This window comes from Pleurodeles waltl, chromosome 7 (assembly GCF_031143425.1).
Source record: "Pleurodeles waltl isolate 20211129_DDA chromosome 7, aPleWal1.hap1.20221129, whole genome shotgun sequence".
Classification (NCBI taxonomy): Eukaryota; Metazoa; Chordata; class Amphibia; order Caudata; family Salamandridae; genus Pleurodeles; species Pleurodeles waltl.
Window position 1 is genome coordinate 593,117,695 of NC_090446.1, and position 23,389 is coordinate 593,141,083.

Here is a 23,389-nt window from a genome sequence, read left to right on the forward strand (position 1 = left end):
TTAAAGTTTCAGGGACTACACAGTTTTAAAGTTATGGTTGGGTCCCTAAGCCCAGGCGGTACAGATAAAGCCTTTGAATCAAGAAGGGACTCCCCCCCCCCCCCCCCCCCAACCTCCCCCAAATTGGAAAATATGGACATTGATTGTTTCTTTGAGATAAGAGTCAACAACATTTGGTTGACTTCACTTTAGGTAATGACTGTGCAATATCTGCTTCTGCATGATTACTGGGCCAGTTAGGGCCTCAACTGGTCTACAACTGAACTGCCTGCATACAGGACATCAACTACTCACCAAGCGGCCTAGCAGTCCAAGTTTTCATTTTACCTCCATGCTTGCCCCAGAGTGATTTGTAAATAAACATCCAAGCAGCTGAGGTAGCCCACCGATTTGGCCAGTTTGCACCTAGAGGTATTGGAAACAGGCCCAAATATAGAAACGTACTGCACTGTAGTTCTTTGTCTAGCATATTCTAGAAACAAGACCATAATAGACTAGTACCGATTACAACTACAAATACTGCCATAGAATAGCATTGTAAATTAAGGTTCAAATCTCCTGGCTTTCATCTTGAGTAAGTTAACAGCACTGGTTTGTGTGATTTACTCTGTCATGCTGCACCCCAGTTTGCAATCACATCTGTCTCTTCTAGTAATCCTGAACTGCTGGACTTCTGTGCAATTCTCCAATTCAACTGAATTGGAACAGTATTGCTGGCCCTGGCACACCAGTGGCAAACCAAAGACTGCCCTTGGATCCCCATGAAAAGGTGTCTAACTACCTGCATTCAAAAGAGCAGGAAGAAGGGAGATAAGGTTCAAGAGGCACTCCCTCATGAGTAAAGTAGGATGTGACATTTTAAGTTGAACTCTGTGGGTACTGGTTGTAAGTCAAAGGAAACCAAAAGTATTGTTTCTTTGTACTTGAATTACCCAATGAAAGAATGCACTGGTAAAGAAGTAGTATTTGTTTGGACAGGACCTTGCTGGGGGATGTCTTCCCCACGGGCCAATAAAAAGCCCTGGGATTTGGAGCAGACTAGCTATTGTGAACCACATACAAAATTGGGAAACTCTACTGCCCCTCGAGGAGAGGAGCAGGTCCTAAACCAAATTAACACCAGCAGACTGAAGCTTGGTGAGCAGAACACCTCAAAGCAGTGTGCTACTCAGAAGCAATGACAATACTCTATCCCAAGTGGGCAGGATTCTGACACTTTCGAGGACAGCATCACTCGTAAGCACCTATGGCTTAAAATTGGTCAGGTACTCCAAGGCAGCCTGCTTCAGTTTTACATTTTGTTTTTTTTTTTTTTAAATATTTTATTGAGTTTCAAGGTAAAGTTGCTAAAACTAACACAAAGGATTCTTGAATAGTCCCGCCCTCCTCCCACTTAGGCCCCCTCCCCCAATTAGGCATACCATGGCAACCAAGGGGACACTCCCCATGCCCCCCACAACCCCCAGATCTCATACAGGTCTCGGAGTCCATCAATTCCTTCAACTCCCAAATTAATAACCGGTGGTGTGGTGACCCAGGTCCACTGCTCTCCTGGGGGCAAATGTCACTTTGAGAAGTCCTGTTTGACTGGTATTCCTCACTCCCTCAGGATCTCACTCCACGTCCTCGCTTCAGGACTTCCACACTCCTCAGATTTGTCAAATTTATTTGGGAAGGCCCACCACTCTCATACACTAGTCCATGTTACATTCCCAGTCTACAACCCTTGGAACCCCAGGACTAATCCATTTTGTAATCACATTGTGCTTACTCACCATTATAGTCATTTTGCAGAACAAATGGGTAAACTTACCTAATGATTTTTCACCCCAGATGCCTAACATGATTAGTTCTGGCGTGAGATCAAGTGTGTTGTCTATAACCCCAGACACCCTATTCCCTACACCCACCAAGAAGGGCCGCAGTTCAGGACCCTACCATATTGTGTGAATCAATGTGCCCTGGATCAAGCAGCCCCTCAAGCACCATTCTGATGGGCACCACCCATAGCCTAGAGTTGTGACCTCGTACAGTATGCCTGTGAAGTATTTTGAGTTGTACAAGCCTAAAGTTTACTCGGATTGCCACCTCACCTGGGTAACGATAGGCTTCACCCCACTCGTTCAAGCCTACGTAGGTCTCCGTCCCACCTCTTGGGGCTTGAAGCGGAAGGGTACTGCTGACCAACAGGGTGTTGTAGACTGCGGTTATGGCATGTCTGCGGAGAGGGGTGCAATGCACCAAAAACTTTGGAGGGCTCTCGTTTGGGATTTCCTCAACCTGGCCTACATATCCACTAATGAGGTGCTGAATCTGAACACAGAGGAGGTATTGATTCCCCACCAATTCATATTCCACCTGTAAAGGGTACTGGGCCCCTTGTATTCCTTATGTCCAAGCTTTGAGATCCCTACCAGGTACCATTTAGTTCACCCCTCAACTCTCTGTAGTGGTGCCAATATATCTGCCTTTCAGAGGGGAGCTTCCAGTGTGAGAACTCCCTGCCATCAGATACATTTTGTGGCCCTTCTCCAAGCATGGAGCACCATGCTCGTGGGAGAGGGGAGGTGCATCAAACGCCCTTTTACCTATAGTTGCTTGGTGTAGCTCCCTGGTGCCTTTGCTCTCCGATTTGCCGTCAAAGTGGGCCCCCTCCCACCCCCGCTCTGTAAACAACCAATCGTTGGCCAGTACCAGCTGTGCTGCCCAATAATATAGGCGAAGCTCCAGGAGAGCTATACCTCCATCTAACAACTTTCTGGTCGAGACAGACATTCTCGGGGGCCCACTGTCCTACAGCAGCAATCTTGTTGTGGCCGTCACTTGCTTGGACCCATCCGGGACCTCAAACAATCAATGTTGGGGGGGCGTATAGGAATCAGAGAACGTACATCACCCTATAGTGTGCAGCACAACCCAGCAGAGAATAGATGTCCACTCCATCGACCCACATCACGTCCACATTCTCTCAACAACCTGTTCAAGTTATTGTTATAGAATAACTGGCGCTCTTGGTTGATATGGATGCCCGGGTATCTGAATATACACCCATCAACCTCTCCAGTTGTCGCTGGACTGCCATCGCAAGAGCAGGTAGAGAAAAGATTTGTCCCAGTTTACGTGTAGCCCAGAGTAAGAGCCAAACACGTTGAAAATCTCCAAAATCCTCTTGATGGATCTCTCTGGCTCGGTCAAGTATAATAGGTTGTCGCCTGCATACAGCCAGACATCATCTCAGTCAACGGAGGCCATGCACCAAGATGTTGCTGTGGATCTAACTTGCCAATGGTTGCATGGTTGCATGGTTACTGCAAGGAGGAGTGGGGACAGCAGGCAGCCCTGCTTTGTCCAGCTCTCCAATGCAAAGCTCGCAGAGAGAGTACTGATAACCTGGACACGGTCTGTGGGGCTTGTGTATATTAACCAAACCCAGGCTCAAATGGAAGGACCAAAGACTAGCATCTCCAGGAGAGACAAAGTATGGCCAATCCAAATAATCAAATGCCTTGCCGGCGTACAGTGCCAGCAGCATCACCAGCTCCTGTATGCAACTCACAGGGAAAACATCTTAAGAGGCGTCAGATTATGCTTGGTAGACCTGTACAGCACGAAGCCCTATTGCTGTGGCATCACAATGGTTTATATCACCAGCAACAAGGAATTAACCAAGACCTTTGCCAGGACCTTGGTCTCGATAAGGAGAAGAGAGATTAGCTGATAAGAGGAACCGGACTCTGCAGGTTTGTCTGCTTATGGACCAAAACTATACCTGCTTGGTGAAGATCTGCGGGTAGTATTTCTTTGGATCACGCCTTCATGTACATTGTATTGTGTGTGCATGGTTGCACCACCAGCTGCTTCACACAGCAAAAGTATTCTGCTGGGAACCAGTTAGGGCCGAGTGACTGCCCCCCTTCAGCTGTGCCAGTGCTTCCATTATTCCCCCCCCCCCCACCCCCCCTCGGGAGGGTGCCCATCAATGGGATTTTGCCGCCCCCTCTTCTAGTCTCACCACTGGGACATCCCAAAGAACCCTGTTCAACTGTCCAGATTGGCGTCTGTCCCGAGCAGAGAGATCTGCCAGGTGTCTTGTGAAAGCCTGCACAATCTCTGGGGCAGTTTCTCCCATGTCCATCCCCCTTGGTCCCCCACCCAGTCAGTATCTTTGGTACCTTCCTTTCACGCTAGCAGCTTCCCAGCAGTTTTCCCAACTTTGTGCAATCTATGTTTCTTAGCGCAGAACAGGGACCCCAAGCTTCCTGGTGGGTCAACTCTGGACAGGCATCCCTCGAAGCCTCAATATGGACAGCTAACTCCTCACCGGAGTGTGCTGTTTATTGGGCCTCCCGGGCCAACAGTTTTTCTCTGCCGGCTCACCCCCTTACTCTTTTTTTTTTTTAACCCACCATAAGGATTGTTTGCCAGCCTTGCACAACATTGTTTTTTATAGGCCTCCCACATTACAATCCTGTTGGCACAGAACCTTTGTTATCCTTAAAGTAGGTCTCCATGGTATTCTGAGTGTGGCATTTCAAGGACCACTCCGTAAGAATCCAGCCACCACTCCTGGCCCGTAAGCCTTACCAAGCTCATGACACAGCCAACGGAGGGTGGTCTGAAATCCCTGGCAGCAAGTATTGCACATTCATACACCTGTCTAATTGTCCCCACTGGAGCAAGGAAGTAATCAATTCGGGACAGATTGTAGTGAGCTGGTCACAAAGAAGAACTGCCTGTCCCCCCCCCCCCCAGGGTGTGCAGCTCACCAAAGATCTTTTACCCTGCATCAGTCTTCAGCCAACTCTAGAGGGGACACTTCTCTTGAGACCAGTTTTAGGAGTTATGCCACCTTGGATGTTGCTGGTCACCCTTGATTTAAGAACTGTTAGAATTTCTCTCCCCCTTTAGTTACAATGATGTAAACATTTGAAGATGTAGTTGGACCAAGGCGCAAGATTCCAATTGCTTCTTGGTACTGAGCGAAGCCCATGAATCCACTGCATCCCTGTACTGGCAGAACCCCAGCCAACATGGTATCTAGACTACAACTAACCTATTTTAAGAAAAAGGCTCCTTAAGTTTGGGATCCCACAGGAAAAGCCTTGGTAAGCACTAATCTATGATTCCTTGCCACCCCTGCTTTTGACACTGAGACATGCTAAGACCTTAGCCGGTCTCGTCATGATCATCCCACAGGATACAGATTACCAAAACCCAGTACTACAATGGGCAGAGACAGGGTAGCAGTACCCCTGAGGGGATCAATGTTAATACAACTTAGTGAGAGAAAAAAAACTCCAAGGGACAAAGAACGCACTGACAAGTGATACCATGTCAATATAACAGGAGGTAGGGAATTGGCACCCTGCATTAGAAAATGATGGAAGCAATTATAAACAAAGAAGTTAATCCAACAGCAAACCTAAAAATGTCCACATGAGAATCAGAGACCAAGAAGGGGCAACATGTTTTTGAAGAGGTGAAGCAGCAAGAGTGACAGCTGGTGACATCTTTGCACTGTCACAAAAAAATAATATATATATATAATAAAAAAATAAAATAAAAATCAGAAAATGGAGAGGGGGAAAAAAAAAGCACATATTAACAGTTTTCGAAACCTTCCAAAACAAATTCAAAAAGCACAAACACAGAACTGTTGCTAGAAAGTGGGTGACTAAAGTTCTGAAACCAGGATGCCAGTCACCTTTTAAAGAAAGGGTGTATGGGGCCCTGACCTACTGGCCATCTCCAAGTGCACCTACTCAGCTAATCAATCACCACACTTTTTAATTGTGGGGAAAGACCTGCTGCTGTGTTTTCAAAAACAGGCTTGACTGTTTATGACAATAAAAGTTGAACTTTTATTTATCTTTGATGCAAAACACCTTGAGAGAAACAGCAAACTAGTACATGGCACTTGTTTAAACTAAGCTCATTGCTAAGGGAAAGTTGCAGAACTTCCTCAGTCAAAAGATGGAGTAGGACTGGCTAGAAGGCGAGCAAAAATACCTGTTTAAAAAAAAAAAAAAAAAAAAAAAAAAAACACAAGCACACACCATCGAAAAAAAAAAAAAAAAAAAAAAAAAAAAAGATGGAATAGACAAAGGTTGCCTGCCCGCTTGCAGTCAGGGATCAGACACAGCCTCCCAACCGATACCTGTAGTGAGGGTTTCATGAATTCCGTTAATACAGAGGGTTTGGCTAAAGGATAGCCTTGGTCCAGTCCTTATGTCAAAAACTGAAGGGATTCCTTTTGGGAATCTGATCTAGACTAGGAACATAGAGAAAGGTCAAACCCTAACTGACTAATGTCACTGAAGAGGGACAGAACCATTCAGACACCTTTCTTCCCTCGAGTCCTCCATTTTAACACATGCCTGGGCACTGAAGCCTGTTATATTCTTTGTGGTATCGAAATGCCGCCAACTAGCCGAGGAGGTTTGCTTCAATCCCTTACAGGTGTACAATTAATTCTTTTTCCACGGTTACCTACAAGAAGGAAACAAACTAACTTTTCAGAAAGGCATCAAATATAGTTTTTTGGCTACATCAAATTCCAGAACTGGGGATATATTCAAAGGAATGACACAAGGGTGATGAAGGATACTTACTCGTGGTACATTAGAATCTTCACCAGGCAAGTGACAGACTGTTTGAGAACATACACCCCTCCCCCCAAATAAAAACCCCGTTGTAAAACAGCTATTCAATTTTACATTGTATTTATCTCAGGATTTAGGGCAAAGAGTACTTTAGTTTGCGTGTTGAATAGTTTTAAACCTGTAGTATGGAAACATGGCAGTGGGGTGGTGTTGGTTGTGTTCAGATGTAGGTGAGCACACTGTGGTCACGGAAGAATCAATGGTACAGATGACATGGATCATTACAAAAAACCTTCATATGAATGTCAGCACTACATAAATACTCACCAGGCTGATACTGAACGACTTGCATTTCAGTTCCTCCAGACTCTGTTTCTGCAGTTGCTCTGTGATTAGGGAGATCATGGTGTCTTGGAGTGGTTATTGGTGTCGGGGCGCTGCTCACCCACAGTAGCGCCCTCCTTTAGGAGCGCCACTTTTCCGTCACGGCCATACTACTGCCACAGCTGGGACTGGGCAGTGCTGGCCGATCACATCACTCCATCACTGCAGTCTGCAAAATAAAGAGAATCATTCAGGAAGGACCAAGGCTATCCTAACCCAGCACTAACCTACAAGAGCAAAATCGGAGCAGGAATAAAAAAAGATGCCACAATCAGCAGCACTGCTATACAGAAAGCTTCAGAGCAGAATTCACAAGGCAAAAAGTCACAAAAAAATAAATATATAACACACAACTAAATTATAGCCTGTTCCCCATTCCTTCAAAGGGTATGCCTGCCTGTCCAGAAATAAAACCTCGCAGCCTGCAAGACCCCACAAAAGCAGAACTTCCATGACATGCCAATCTACCCCATACCTCGCTCTACAGTACTTAAGAACCATCACTACTTGCTTCGATATAAGAGGCTAGTTTGGTGTATTAGATCGGATACGACACTTAGTATTCAACTACTTTTGCAGCACATCCTTTTTTCCAACCTGCAAGATACTGTAGTACAGATACCACCCTCACTCCTAGGTCTCACCCACTGCCCTTCAAACTTTTGAAGCAAAGCTGCTGTTTTCTCATCCAACAGTGATACACTAGAAATAACCTCAAGGCACTCAAACGCCCTAATTTCTTGTAATTAAAGCTTGATCCTTGTACACTGTCCACAAAATGCATCAAATAAGGTTCAAACTTACAGTTATCCCCAGCTGACCCAACAAACCCCAAATGTTGAGTGCAAGGATCATCCAGTCAATTGTTAACTCTCTCTATATTTATAGGCCAAGCTCACAGAGAATATGCTACCCCCCTGATGCCCAAAAACAAACCACTACCAAAGACAACCCTCATCTTCAATCTAGGACAGAAGCAACAAGACATTTGGCTGTAGGTCTGGGCCTGAAGTCTCAGAAACCTTGAGCAGGACCAAGCAAGATAGGGGATCAGATCACCCTTGGTCATTTGCCTCATAGTACTAACAAAATCTCTTTACAACATGAACTGCATTGCAAACAGTTGGAGTCGCAAGGGGACACGAGTGGTGTCTGACCGCCCCCTAATACAGACACTGGAGACTTTAATACACCACTCACTGACTGTACTTTGAGTGTATTGGTCTACCTTGCAGCGGTTTTGACATCTTCCGTACGCAGGAGTGTTAGATTTGGTGCTACGGTTAACTTTAACACTGGACTGCAGAGAAGCTCAGAAAGAAGGAAGATGCGTAGCCATCTGAGATCAAGTTTGGTTCCGTGCTTGGTGTCTTGGCATTTGCGATCCAAAAGAACAACAATTCTCACAGACTCCAAAGTCAAATAGACAAAAAACCCTCATCACATATGCGCTAAAATAATATATGTGCTATATCTCAGCTGCAGAAGGGCCACCTGGTTTTCGTTGGAACTGCTCATTTTAGCTCACCCACTATTTCATACTAAAATGACATCTGGCCTTTTCTGAAGCTAAAAGTCTGACTGGGCATTTCATTTATCATGTGTGATTACTGAATCGCCTTTTACGCAAGTTACTTACTTTTGTCCACCATCTTACGTACACCTTAACTACACAACTAAGCTACCTTTTGAGAAGATCTTTCAACATGACAATTGTAAAGTAGCTGCAGTGCATCCTCAGAAAGTGTCTCCCACTACACTTCTATAACCCAACACAAAAAAAATGGCTTTGACTTCAGGCTAATTAATACCTTTCTTTCTGGACCTTCTCCTTCCCTTCCATCCTTTGTATACCTTCTATTTCTGAGTATAGCTGCTTCATTCTCGGTCTTAACCTCATTTTGTCATTCTGCAAACACCACCTCATTTCATAGCTCTCTCTTTTTTTAAAGACAACAAATATGTACCTGCAAACCAACATAACCTCTGCCAGCCTACTCACCCCACAAACCCCCTTGCCTGAATCTATAGCCCCTATTAATGACCACACCCAACTGGTAAGAATGTAATTGACCACCAAGAAACTGAAGTAAATGTATGATTTTTCTTAGTTTGAGAACACATGCCTAATCCCAATAACCAACACCACCACTAATTTAACTAACCAACCATGTGTTCTGGAATAATGTGCTACTCGCCATTCAGTGCTTGGTTAGTGTTAGTAAGCGCTATATAAATGCTATTAGTTACAGTAGTAGCAAAGGCACACCAACATCAAAATTAAGCCATAGCTACAAGACATACCACGAAGGAACCAATGGTGGTAAGAGGACCCAGATAAAAAGGCTTAACACACTTGGTGAGAATTCACTGAAAGCAAAAGGGTATAAAACAACCTTTTCATTGCTAGTAAGAGTGTGAAGATATCCCAGAGCAGAGTTCGTCCCTGGATACCCCTCCCAGGCAAGGGTTAGGTCTTCACAAGTAAGTGGGAGGCTGAGCCAGCAATTTTCTAGTGCCTATGTACAAATTACTGGCTTTTCCTAAATGAGATGCAGCTACACCAAATAACCCTCCCAAAAACACCAATTCTAGCAGTTCATAGTAGGCAAAAGGGTTTCCAAGAAACTAAGAAAAACAGTGACCAGAATCAGTGTTAGACAAGATGTCATTGTATCTCAAAGCACATAAAGGAAATATTTTTTTTTTAAAAAAAGCCAAGAGAAACATTGCACTGAACTTAGTGCCACTTCAGTTCCACTGGCATCGAGCTGAGCCATCATGCGGCATATATTTGCACCCACAAACACTGCACCTCAACCTTTCTCACCATTAGGTAAATCAGTCCCTCTATGGTAGGCATAACCGATGACCCCTTATTTACAGACTAATTAAAAAAATATTTAAAACAAGGATTCCAGGATCACGGACGGAGAGGTAAATCCACTATTCAAAAAGATGGTCTCTCACGAAGACTGCTTCACATCAACTGATTGCGCACTTGGATGCACGGGAGGATTCTTTTAAAAATACTTGTTGGGTCCAGGAAACGTTTGCTGTTAAAAAACAACTCTTGAATTTGAGAGGAGTACTTTGACCCATGGACTAATATGTTTAGTTGACAGATTTGGCAGACTGATTCTTCTACTACTTTAAAGTAGATTTCTATTTTGTAGATCAAGGGACCTTTAAGAAGAAAAAGGTAAAGGCTGTCATATCAACTCCTAGAGCAGGATGACAAACACAAGAGATTTTAAAGGGTCAAAAAAGTGAAATAATAACCATTTCCTCCTTGGATTAAACCACAGCAATCTTAGAACACACCTAAGACATTACAGTAGTTCCTCCACAAGAAAATGTTGGTTGTAATGTCTGACAATGATGTAGCAGTGAGCAATAATACACCAAATTATCTATAGAGCTTGGCAAATTAAATATATATATATATACACACAGGGAGTGCAGAATTATTAGGCAAATGAGTATTTTGACCACATCATCCTCTTTATGCAGGTTGTCTTACTCCAAGCTGTATAGGCTCGAAAGCCTACTACCAATTAAGCATATTAGGTAATGTGCATCTCTGTAATGAGAAGGGGTGTGGTCTAATGACATCAACACCCTATATCAGGTGTGCATAATTATTAGGCAACTTCCTTTCCTTTGGCAAAATGGGTCAAAAGAAGGACTTGACAGGCTCAGAAAAGTCAAAAATAGTGAGATATCTTGCAGAGGGATGCAGCACTCTTAAAATTGCAAAGCTTCTGAAGCGTGATCATCGAACAATCAAGCGTTTCATTCAAAATAGTCAACAGGGTCGCAAGAAGCGTGTGGAAAAACCAAGGCGCAAAATAACTGCCCATGAACTGAGAAAAGTCAAGCGTGCAGCTGCCACGATGCCACTTGCCACCAGTTTGGCCATATTTCAGAGCTGCAACATCACTGGAGTGCCCAAAAGCACAAGGTGTGCAATACTCGGAGACATGGCCAAGGTAAGAAAGGCTGAAAGACGACCACCACTGAACAAGACACACAAGCTGAAACGTCAAGACTGGGCCAAGAAATATCTCAAGACTGATTTTTCTAAGGTTTTATGGACTGATGAAATGAGAGTGAGTCTTGATGGGCCAGATGGATGGGCCCGTGGCTGGATTGGTAAAGGGCAGAGAGCTCCAGTCCGACTCAGACGCCAGCAAGGTGGAGGTGGAGTACTGGTTTGGGCTGGTATCATCAAAGATGAGCTTGTGGTGCCTTTTCGGGTTGAGGATGGAGTCAAGCTCAACTCCCAGTCCTACTGCCAGTTCCTGGAAGACACCTTCTTCAAGCAGTGGTACAGGAAGAAGTCTGCATCCTTCAAGAAAAACATGATTTTCATGCAGGACAATGCTCCATCACACGCGTCCAAGTACTCCACAGCGTGGCTGGCAAGAAAGGGTATAAAAGAAGGAAATCTAATGACATGGCCTCCTTGTTCACCTGATCTGAACCCCATTGAGAACCTGTGGTCCATCATCAAATGTGAGATTTACAAGGAGGGAAAACAGTACACCTCTCTGAACAGTGTCTGGGAGGCTGTGGTTGCTGCTGCACGCAATGTTGATGGTGAACAGATCAAAACACTGACAGAATCCATGGATGGCAGGCTTTTGAGTGTCCTTGCAAAGAAAGGTGGCTATATTGGTCACTGATTTGTTTTTGTTTTGTTTCTGAATGTCAGAAATGTATATTTCTGAATGTTGAGATGTTATATTGGTTTCACTGGTAATAATAAATAATTGAAATGGGTATATATTTTTTTTTGTTAAGTTGCCTAATAATTATGCACAGTAATAGTCACCTGCACACACAGATAGCCCCCTAACATAGCTAAAACTAAAAACAAACTAAAAACTACTTCCAAATATATTCAGCTTTGATATTAATGAGTTTTTTGGGTTCATTGAGAACATGGTTGTTCAATAATAAAATTAATCCTCAAAAATACAACTTGCCTAATAATTCTGCACTCCCTGTATACACACACACACACACACACACACACCGAAAACTGTGTACAGATAACTACCATTATGTAATCAGGCCAAAATACCTTTTAAATGCTATTGGGGGTGTCACAGAGAGTTATAGGCAAAAAGAACTTGTGCATGTTAAGGAATAATTAAAATAGAATCCCCTTAAAAAGCACAAACAATTAAGTGTTGGCAACATTGGAAATTATTTTAAAGTACATGCAAGAAAAGTTTGATGTTGATTAACTAAAACCATATTAATTCACACTACTAATAGCATAGCAACAGGAGTGTGCAGGATGTCTCCTATTACGGAATCGAAAACACTTAGGACCTTCATTAGATCATGCATACAATCGATTAACATTGTATACATTAAAATAGTGATAAATATTTATATAAATTAAAAAAGCACCAAATGTACTCTCAGTGACACAAACACGACTGAGCAGGTAGAGAATGGCTTACTAATTTCGATAAAATGCACTAAACGTTTAAGACAAGCCCTCTTTTGTCCCAAGATCGCACATTAAAGCACTAATAAGATGATATAAACTCAGAATAGTACAAAACTGTAGCAAAATTTGTGAGCCTTAAGATTTAAGAGAGCAGCAGGAATTAAGAATGTAGACGAGACAGTGGTCTCCGGTACTAATTGACCTGCTTTGTCCTTACATGCTCTATGGTTTACGGTTTCTGAGAAAAGAAAAGGAAGAGCCGACTTTAACAAAAACAATGATATTGCAGAAGAGAAAACAGTGTTTAAATCAGGCTATACATTAAGGTGTTGTTTCCCTAGTATAAAGTGAAAAAAACTCAAGATTTAACACAAAGAATGCCTTTTTGTAAGAAGGGCTTGAGGGCAGAGTTGTAAATAGAAAACATTGAAAAAAGTATTTAAATCAAGCACTCGTTACACATATTAGCAGGTATACTTTGTGCATGGAAAAATTTAGTATTGCCAAAACACTGAAAAGCACAATATCTTAGTGTGAGAAAACATTCCAAAACATAACTGCCATAACTCGTTGGGAGCACGGGGTAAAAAGAACAGTAAGAATAATATTTCTAAATGTAACCTCAACATATTAAGTATTAGATCCCATCATTCGACTGCATTTCTTACGTCGATTTTTTAAAACATGGTGGCTATCATTTTGCATACAGGCAATGGGTGGGAAATCATTCTGTGGATCGCAGCCGAGACCTGCGACAGCGAGCGGCGTGGGGGAGGGTGGAAGGGTCCTCCGGCATCTCCGGCTGGCCAGAGCTGAGGGCGTGAGTTTGGAGAGCCACGAGGGGAGGAGTGAAGAGGTGTGGCCCTGTAGGCCGAGAGGTAGGTGGTGAAGGTGCGCAGTGGCAGAAGGCCCAGAGGAGAAGGGGCCTAGAGCTCTGTGGGGAAACCTGGAGCCACCCAGGGGAAACCAGTCCCTGGGATGGACGGCTGCGATGCGCTGTGGTCCAGGTACGAAGGAATGGAGGCAGGAGAGAACCACGATCTGGAGTAGAGGGCCCTGTGAGATTATGGAGACTCCAGCCAGAGGCCTCCAGATCAAGGCCTAAGTAGAGATGTGAGGCAAACCATTGGACAAACAGAGCGGCAGAGGGAGGCCCAAGGATCTAGACCAAGAGGGGTGGCAGTGGGCCGAGACCGGACCGGGGGGGGGGGGGGGGGGGGGGGGGGGAGACTCGGAAGCAATGAAGAGAAGCTGACTGTGAGAAGGTGCACATGAGAAAAGGGTGCCTGCATGCTGAGCACTAGGAAGCCACTAACCAAGGACCCAGTCGTTTCCCGAACTTTACATTAAAGACTGAATCCTAAAGGGACGGGTGTGGCAGACTATCAATCCAGCCATTCACTAGGTAAATGGATACAAATTGTGCATTGAAGAATGGTGCGGGGTAACCTGGTGCCGGGACAGCAGGAACCCTGGTGCAATAAAGGGGGAGGCAGATCGACCGGGGGCGACAAACAGCAGAAGGTGCCCACCTCTCAATCCCGTATATACAGGTTCACTACAAAAGGGGGCGCCCATGGAGAAAATGGAGCTAAGTGCACTTTTTAAAAAAACTCCAGAAACGCCTTGGGAGTGGGCGACGGAGGAGAGACACCTGCAGCAGGGTAGCAGTACCACAGCCATTCTTGATGGTCCCACACTGTGGGAAAGCGAGGCCCTGGGGCAGAACTCCAGTCGGATGAAGAGACCTAGAACGTGATCCTGCAGGAGACTGCCTAGGGACGGGTCTGTGTCCCCCCCCCCCCCCTCACCGAGCTTGGGTGCCTCCAGGCAGTGGCCATCACAAGAAGAGAACAAACAATCCGTCCAGCAAGGAGGAGGCAAAGGCAACCACTGGGAGGAGAAAGATGGAGTCAGGCGCTGGTGGTGTGGATGGGGCATGCAGAGGCAGTTATCAATGTGTTGACAGAGGAGTAGGCGATTTCATTCTAAATCATGGAGGGGCCACCACTCCACGCTGTGGGAGCTTTAGTTCATAGTTGGGGGTAACATGGGGAGACAGATGCTTCTTCTGGTTGGGATGTGTAGGGTTGGGGAAGGAAGTGGACACTAGTATGCACACCTGTTACGATGCAGTTACAATCTCTTTTGTTTGCAATGTTACATAGGGAGACCTAAAGGAAAACCAAAAGGAACTGTAGCTAACACAAAAAGAGAACATCTTCACAGGGAGGCAGACAAATACACTGATAAACTCACCAGATGGCACTGGTTAAGGAGGTTATCATGGAATGTCAATGGGTTACTTGACAAAATGAAAAGAGTAGCAGTACTCTGCCACATGCAGGGGCACCATCACTCCATTGTATTCTTACAGGAGACATATCTATTGGGTACCTCCTGTCCTTTCCTGGCGTGTTATGGGTTTAACTGAGTTTATCATGTGGTATTTGCCAGCAGATCCCGGGGAGTTGAGACAGTGCTGGGATTCCCCATGGTGGCTCCTCAAACATGGCAGGATCCAAAGGGCCGATGTGTCACACTGACAGGCATGGTGGGAGATTACCCTTTCAATTTGCAGAGTGTATGCGTTTGTGAACTTTCTGGAGGACCTGGCGGGGGTTGGTGGCACAGATTCCTCTGGGCAGTACGATCATTGGAGGTGACATGAACACAGTTATGGATCCAGAACGGGACAGAGGTGGCCTCAGGGATAAGGGGTCGCCGGTCAGCGTCTTTAAGGCAATGGGTGTCTAACTTAAGTCTATGTGAGGTTTAGAAGACCTGGAACCCCTGCACTAAACAATACACATATACCTTGGCAGCACAACATACACAGGCACGTATTGATATGGTCTTTATGGCAGTACTGACCTCCCTAATGTAGAACAGATTCAGATACTTGCCCAGGGTATATTAGACCACCCCCCCGATTCTTCTGAGCTTTGAGTCGACGACCTAGACGCAGTGTCCCCTGTGTCACCTTAATGCATGGTTATAGCAAAACGGGGAATACGCACAAGAGTTGGAGGAGGAGATTGTCCAATACTTTGAACTGAATAACGGAACGGTAAGCACCGATGCAATGCTATGGTAAGCAGGGAAAGCCACAATTAGAGGCAGAGCCAAGAGCCTCCTTCACGCACAAGAGAGGGACAAGCAGGCCCACATTGCCCACCCGGGGGCCAAGGCACTTTGAATGGATGGCAAAAGAGGGGAAGGGAGCACACACTCTGAATCTGGTGCAAGAAGCAATAAGGGCACACTCGTTAGAAACAGCCAAGCAACTGTGGTGTGCATCTCAAGCGAGGGTCTATGGTTGGGGAGATGAAAATAGTAAATTACTATACTGGCTGGCCACAAAACCTATGAAGGGGCGGGTAGTCCCAGAAGTGGCTGACATAACAGGGAAGTCTTGTGTTACTCCTGTTGAAATAGCAGCTTAGTTTGCACAGTACTATGCAGCGTTATATGCCGTGACTCCCAGGCCCTCGGTGGAAATCAATAGGCCACTGTTGGAAAAGCTGACCTTCCTGAGGATTCCAGACCAGAAGAGGAAGGCTTTTGCGGACCCCCATTTCACTGGAAGAGATAGGAGGGGCCATTTCAGCTCTAAAGACTGGGAAAGCTCTGGGGCCCAGACGGCTATCCCACAGAATTCTACTCTAGGTATAAGGAGCTTTGGGGCCCAGTTGCGGGACCTATAGAACGTGGCACTGGACGTGGGAGCTTTACCAGATGCGTTAGATCAGGCCACTAGAGTGGTTCTCCCAAAGACAAAGCCCCCATCCTTATCCTGTGCTGATTATGGACCAATGTGGCTGATCAACAGGGAGCTGAAGATACTATTTTAGCAACTCGTATACGCAAGGTTCTTGAGTATGTAATACACCCTGATCAATGTGGGTTTATGCCCAAATGTATCACGAGGCACTGTATAAGGCGGCTGAATGTCGCTCTAGCCAGTAGACATGTCCTTCCGGGCCACTTAGCATTGATGATGGTGGACTTTGAAAAGGCGTTCGATACTCTCGACTAGTGGTACTTCGGGCAGGTACTTGTTAAAGCAGCATTGGGTGACCGGTTCCGACACATGGTAGGCTTACTATATTGCCACCCAATGGCCAGGGTACTGGTTAATGGGATGGTGTCTGAGGAGTTTCCTGTGTGTAGGGGGACAAGACAGTGATGTCTGCTGTCTACCTTTTCTTTTTGGCATGGTCACCAAATCACTGGCATACGTGCTCCAAGAAGGCCATTCATAAAGGGCTGGTGCTGGCAGCGAGGGGTGAAAGATCAAGTGGCACTATACGAGGATGACGCGCTGCTGTATTTGTCCAACATGACGGAGTGGGCCCAGAAGCCTTTCTCTCCTGAACTTGTTCGCTGAAGGGTGTGGAATAATGCTCAACTCAAAGAAATCACTACTGGCAGTCAGGAACTGCCCGTAAGATGGCTTAGTTTAACATATTTGGGACTCAAAATAGCATTTGAACCCTCCCTTACATAGGCACTTAATGTCACGCTACTTGTTCATAGAATGGAGGCAGACTTGAGGAAGTGGAATTCATTGCCCCTCAACGTCTTAGGACGCATTGCCCTATTTAAGATGCTGGTGTTGCCACGCTTTATCTATATGCTTCAAAATCTTCCTATACAATTACCATTCCAGTGGTTCAGCGAGATGGGAGTTACTGTTTTCTCTGGCGGAACAAGAGACAGCACCTTAACAGGAATGTAGCGCGTATGCAGGGGGGATTGGGAATGTCTAATACATACTATTACCAATTGGCAACCCAGGTCCTAGTGCTTCATGAGTGGGTCACAGGGAGCAGGGCAGTCCCGGCCTACAGGCTGGAAATCAGTGGCCTGGGGTTGTCCCGCATCATGAGCCTCATGTGGCCTGGGGTTGTCCCGCATCATGAGCCTCATGTATGGGGGACCAGGGCACGCAGGACATTCTGGAAATAACAGGGATGGTCTTCAAGGGGTGGAGAGAGGCACAGCGTTGCACAGGATGGTGAAAGATGACACCCCAAACCTCACTATGGGGAGGGACCTGGTTGAGGGAGGCGAGTGCCCTGGGGGCTTGTCAAAATGGGACGCAATTGGTATAACTGTGCTTGGTGATATATGGGTCGGGGACCATATTCAATCCTTTCAAGAGCTTCAACAAGGGTAGATGTCACAAATGCAATTCCACAAATAGTAGCAGCTAAGACGCACAGAGATCCCACATACCCGAGGCTATGTCATTTCCAGACTTCTGTCCCTCGAAAGCAAAAGTATTGCAGGGGGCACTGGGGAGGGTGAAGGGGGGGGAGGGGGGGGGAGAGGAGGGGGGCTATCTCCCAAATTTAACGTTCGATTGTGTTGAGTGCCCGGAGACCCTTCATCCCCCTGAGAGCTAAACAGAAGGCCTGGATAGGGCCACTGGAGGAGGAAGACAGGAGTGATGCCTTAATATAGTCAAAAGTGCTTGTGATCGCAACCAAACTGAGGCTAGTTACATTATATTACCTACACTGGCGTAGGTAACCCCAGACCTTGATGCACCGTACAGGACGTAGGCTCTCACCCAGCTGCGGGCGATGTGGTGGGTCCCTGGGAGACTTCTTTCACATGGTATGGTTGTAGGAAAATGCCACTGTTGGCATGGTTACCCCCTAACTTTTTGCCTTTTGTTGATGCCAGCTTTGATCAAAAGTATGCTGGGACCCACCTAACCAGGCCCAGCACCAGTGTTCTTTCTCTAAAACTGTACCTTTGTCTCCTCAATTGACACAGCCCTGGCACACAGAAAAGCCCATTGTAAGAGGCACCCCTTGTACCAAAGGCCCTATGACCAGGGAAGGTCTCTAAGGGCTGCAGCATGTATTATGCCACCCTAGGGAGGCCTCACACAGCACATGCACACTGCCTCACAGTGTGTGTGTGCTGGTGGGGAGAAAATGACTAAGTCGACATGGCATTCCCCTCAGGGTGCCATGCCCACAACCCACTGCCTGTGGCATAGGTATCATAGGTACGATAGGTTTGGTATCAAACTTCTCAGCACAATGAATCCACACTGATGCCAGTGTTGGAATTATTGAGAAATGCACCAGAGCTGAAGTGACCTGCTACTTGGAAAATCCTTCATCTTGTTTTGGAGGATTTAGCCCAATAGGAATAAGGATGTGCCCCCATCCCCAAATGGAGCACAAGGAGGGTGTAGCCACCCTCAGGGACAGTAGCCATTGACTACTGCCCTCCAGCCCTAACAGCCCTAAATTTAGTATTAAGGGGCAACCCTGAATCCAGGAAATCAGATTCCTGACGACCTACAAAGAAGAAGGGATGCTGACCTGAAAAACCCAGCAGAGAATGAAGGCGACAAATGCTTTGGCCCCAGCACTACCGGCCTACCTCCTACGTCAGAGAACCTTCACCACAGTGACGCATTCTGCGGGCCCAGCGACCTCTGCCGACTCAGAGGACTGCCAATGCCCTTAAGGATCAAGAACTCCCCTGGACAGTGGACCTGTCCAACCAGGCAAGAAGAAACCATCTTTGAAGGGACTCCCACCTCACTCCAGAAGCCCAAGTCCCCACCATTCTGGTTTCTCTGGACACGGGCCAGGAGCGTCAGGTGCAATGACCCAGAGAGGCTCCCCAGGCGACTGATGACTTATTCCCCCCCTGGGTTAACCTCCCTACACCCAAACGACGACACCTGCAGAGGGAATCCCGAGGACCCCCCCCCCCCCCCCCCTGACCGCAACTGCCCGGGACGAAGATATCAGAGGCCTGGAGAAGCACTGTACCTACAGCCCCCAGGCCCGTGAGAAACCGACCACCAGTGCAGCAGTGACCAGCAGGCGGCTGTCCTGAGAAGCCCACCTGTGCCCTGCCTGCAATGTCTGAGTGACTCCCCCGGGCCTCTCCACTGAATCCTATTGCAAACCTGACGCCCTGCTTGCCCACTGCACCTGGCCGCCCCTGTGCCACTGAGGGTGTGTTGTGTGCCTCCTTGCTCCACCCCCACCCCACCCACTGCTCTACTAAACTCCCCTGGTCTGCTCCCCAAGGATGCAGGTTCCTACCTGCCAGCAGACTGAAACCCGAGCACTCCCAGTCTCCATAGGCGCACGTTATTTTGGCTCCTCTTTGACCTCTGCACCTGACCAGCCCTGTGTTGCTGGGTGTTTGGGGGTGACTTGCACCCCCAATGGTGTGCTACCTATGCCCTGGAGACTGAGCTTGTAAGTGCTTTACTTACCACATTAACCTAACTGTACTTACCTCCCCCAGGAACTGCTGAATTCTGCTCTGTGTCCACTTTTAAAATAGCTTATTGCCATTTTATGAAAAAACTGTACAATACGGTTTTGATTCAAAGTTCTAACTAAACCTATGCAAAGTACCTTACATTTAATGTACTTACCTGCAATTTGAATCTTGTAGTTCAAAAATAAATTAAGAAAATATTTTTCTCTATAAATACCTATTGGCCTGGAGTAATGTAATGGAGAACGTGTTCTCATTTATTGCTTGTGTGTTCAACAAATGCTTAACACTACCCTCTAATAAGCCTAACTGCTCAACCACACTACCACAAATGGATCATTAGTATTCTGTATTATTGCCCGTCAAGCCTCTTGGGGAACCCCTCAACTGTGCACTCTCTCTCATTTTGAGATAGTATATACAGAGCCAGCTTCCTACAATGGTCTTGCCCCATTATTGTGCAGTACTGGAAACAGGTAGTGTCAACGCTAGCCTTGGTGGTGGGGCAGACTTTGGAGTGTTCTCCGATCCTGGTTTTACTCAGTGTGATGGAAGGAATGGGGGGCACCTGAGCAGACAAACAATTAACAGGCACAGAACTGATGGTCGCAGAAAGGGACACTGCGCAACTCTGGCTACTGTGTAGCCCTTCCTCGGTTGCGCAATGGAGGAGGGGAGTGGACTGGTGAACCCAGACTGAGAAGCCTGTATACGAGGCAAGGGGATGTCCCCAGAAATACAATAAAGTATGGTCTAAATGGACTGGAGGTCAAGGATCGGATGTGGTGGATTATCTGTAAAAGGAACTGTGTAGGTGTGAAATATATGCTAAATGAGCCTCACTCACAGGGAAGGAAGGGGGAGGTTGGGTTTTATAGGGGATGAAGCAACATGTAACATTTTATTATTCTGCTGTGAAAAGCTAATACAAATTGGTTATCATAAAAAAAAATTAAAATCAAGTAGGCGTGGAAAGATCCGGTGGCCACTTGCGAGTCAGGAGAAAGCTCCACTTTTTGGAACGTAGTAAACCAGCCCCTTTTTCATGGGGCAGCAATACCCGAACAGAGTCAATCCATCCCCACTCAGGACTGGATTCGTCATTTCGAATCTATGCGGGAGCCAACACTAAATCCTCTAGTTCAAAAGGGGAGACCCCTAAGGTAGATGTAAGCCTTGTAAAGTGTGTTGTCAGCGAAGTCGTGGAAGCTATAGAAACCTTCCCGCAAACAAAGCCAAAAGGCCAGACGGAAAACCTGGGGGCCTTTACAAGTCATGTGTGGAACTAGAGGCCCCTTTATTTACTCAGCACTTTCCACCTTATTGGCATAGGTCTGTTATCATGCCTGTTTAATCCCTTTGGTGCCCTGGATGTAACTGTTACGTCCTGGACAGCACTGCTCGGGTGCCCAGGACAGAACTGTTACGTCCAGATAGGGGCCCTCGGGGGAAGCGCTAGTGCTCCCCCCGGGGGCCTCGCACCCCACCTCCCATGGGCAGGGATGGAATGGGAATGGATGGAAGGGGAATACGCGCTAACCTCAGAGGCCTACCCCTGATCTTCCAGCGCAGATCAGAGGAGAAATGCAAAAGCATTTCTCCTCCAATTACGTAGAGGGTGCGAGGCATGAAAGGAGAGAAAAGGCCTTTCCTCTCCTTTCATGTCTCTGCATTTCTGCTGCCCGATCGTGATGCGATCAGCAGCAGAAATGGCACTAGACACCAAGGAATTTTTGTGTTTTGTTTATTTGTGAATGAGAGGAGCAGCCGCAGGGGCAAGGGCCACTCAAGGGGGCAAAATAATATTTTTAGGGCTTTTCTGCAGTGTGGCTGGTGACTACCAACCAGTATGGGAATGGTTATGCCCCCACCAAAACTCAAGGGGGTAACAGTCTTTCAGCTCTCCCCCGCACACTAAAACATCTTATCCCACGGCAAGCAAAAGGACATTTGATTTTGGTTTTACATCTGGGCCATGAGAGCTTGGCTAACTCTCAAAATCGTCCCACTTGGAATGGTGAGGACTGCACTTTTTGGACTTTGAGATTCTGCCATGTAGAAAAATCCACAAGACCTAGACACATCTGAAAACTAAACATCTGGGTGAGTCCAGGGTGATGTGCTTCACATGCACACAGCTCCATTTTCTTACCCACAATGCCCTGCAAGCCTCCAACTTTGCTGGAAATCACACGTTTTTTTCCACATTTGTGATGGATCCTTTGGAATCTGCAGGAATCCACAAAATTCCTACACCCAGCATTGTCTCATCTACACTGATAACATTTCTGCCCCACTTGTCAGCCTAGAAATGTCCCCCCCACAACTGTTCTTTTAGACCCCCTTTGGTTTCCCCTCAATTTCAATGTTTTTGGCTCTTCCCTGTCACAGGCACTTGGCCCACCTACACAAGTGAGGTATCATTTTTACAGGGAGACTGAGGGGGGGAACGGTGGGTGGTAGGAAATTTGTCCCAGTGCAGTGATCCCACACAAATATGGGAAAATGTTGATTTATTTTCAAGCTAAATTTGAATTTTGCTGTGGATTCTGGGTAAGAAGACACTGGGGGAACCACACAAGTCACACCACCCTGGACTCCCTCAGGTGTCTAGTTTTCAGAAATGTCTGGGTTTGGTAGGTTTCCCTGTATGGCTGCTGAGCCCAGGACCAAAGACACAGGTGCCTGCGCTCCCCCCCCCCCCCCCACCCCAACAGGTAGGTTTGTGTTTGATAATTTGGAGGTATCCAGATACCGTTTCGGGGCATTTCCTCTCAAGGGCACTAGGCCTACCCACACAAGTGAAGTACCATTTCATTGGGAGACTGGGGGGGCGCTGGGTGGAAGGAAATTTGTGGGTCCTCTCAGATTCCAGAACTTTGTCACCAAAATGTGACAAAAACACGTTTTTTGGCCAAAATGAGGTTTGCAAAGGATTCTGGGTAACAGAACCTGGTGAGAGCCCCACAAGTCACCCCATCCTAGATTCCCCTAGGTGCCCGGTTTTCAAAAATGCACAGGTGTGGTAGGTGTCCCTAGGTGCTGGCTGAGCTAGAGGCCAAAATCCACTTTGCAAAAAAAAAACAGCTCTGTTTTCTTTGGGAAAATGTGATTTATCATGTTGAGTTTCCTGTTGCAGGTGTTAGGCCTACCCACGCAAGTGAGGTACCATTTGTAACGGGAGACTTAGGGGAACACAAAATAGCAGAACAAGTGTTACTGCCCCTTGTCTTTCTCTACATTTTTTCCTTCCAAATGCAAGACAGTGTGTAAAAAGACCTCTTTTTGAGCAATGCCCTGTAATTCATATGCCAGTATGGGCACCCCGTAATTTAGAGATGTGAAAATAACCACTGCTTCTCAATACTTTATCTTGTGACCATTTTGGAAATACAAAGGTTTCCTTGATACTCATTTTTCACTCTTTATATTTCACCAAATGAATTGCTGTATGCCTGGTATAGAATGAAAACCCATTGGAAGGTACAGCTCATTTATTGGCTCTGGGTACCTAGGGTTCTTGATAAACCTACAAGCCCTATATGTCCCTGCAACCAGAAGAGTCCAGCAGACGTAACGATATACTGCTTTCACAAAACTGTAAAACGTGGAGAAAAATAGCTGTTTTTTCCCAAGCTCAATTTAAATGTTTTTTTTATTTTTTATT

The 23,389-nt window shown here is 46.3% G+C and overlaps 1 protein-coding gene across 3 annotated transcripts in view; it reads right to left on the reverse strand.

Annotated features, from left to right (window-relative positions):
* The window catches only part of FAM53C (family with sequence similarity 53 member C), a 110,337-nt gene that overhangs the window by 51,737 nt on the left and 35,211 nt on the right, over window positions 1–23,389 (reverse strand). For all 3 annotated transcript variants that reach the window (XM_069244441.1, XM_069244440.1, XM_069244442.1), the window contains exon 2: window positions 6,930–7,155. In XM_069244441.1, coding sequence (XP_069100542.1) covers window positions 6,930–7,007 — 78 coding nt within the window. In that variant the 5' untranslated portion in view covers window positions 7,008–7,155. The remainder of the gene's footprint in view (window positions 1–6,929; window positions 7,156–23,389) is intronic.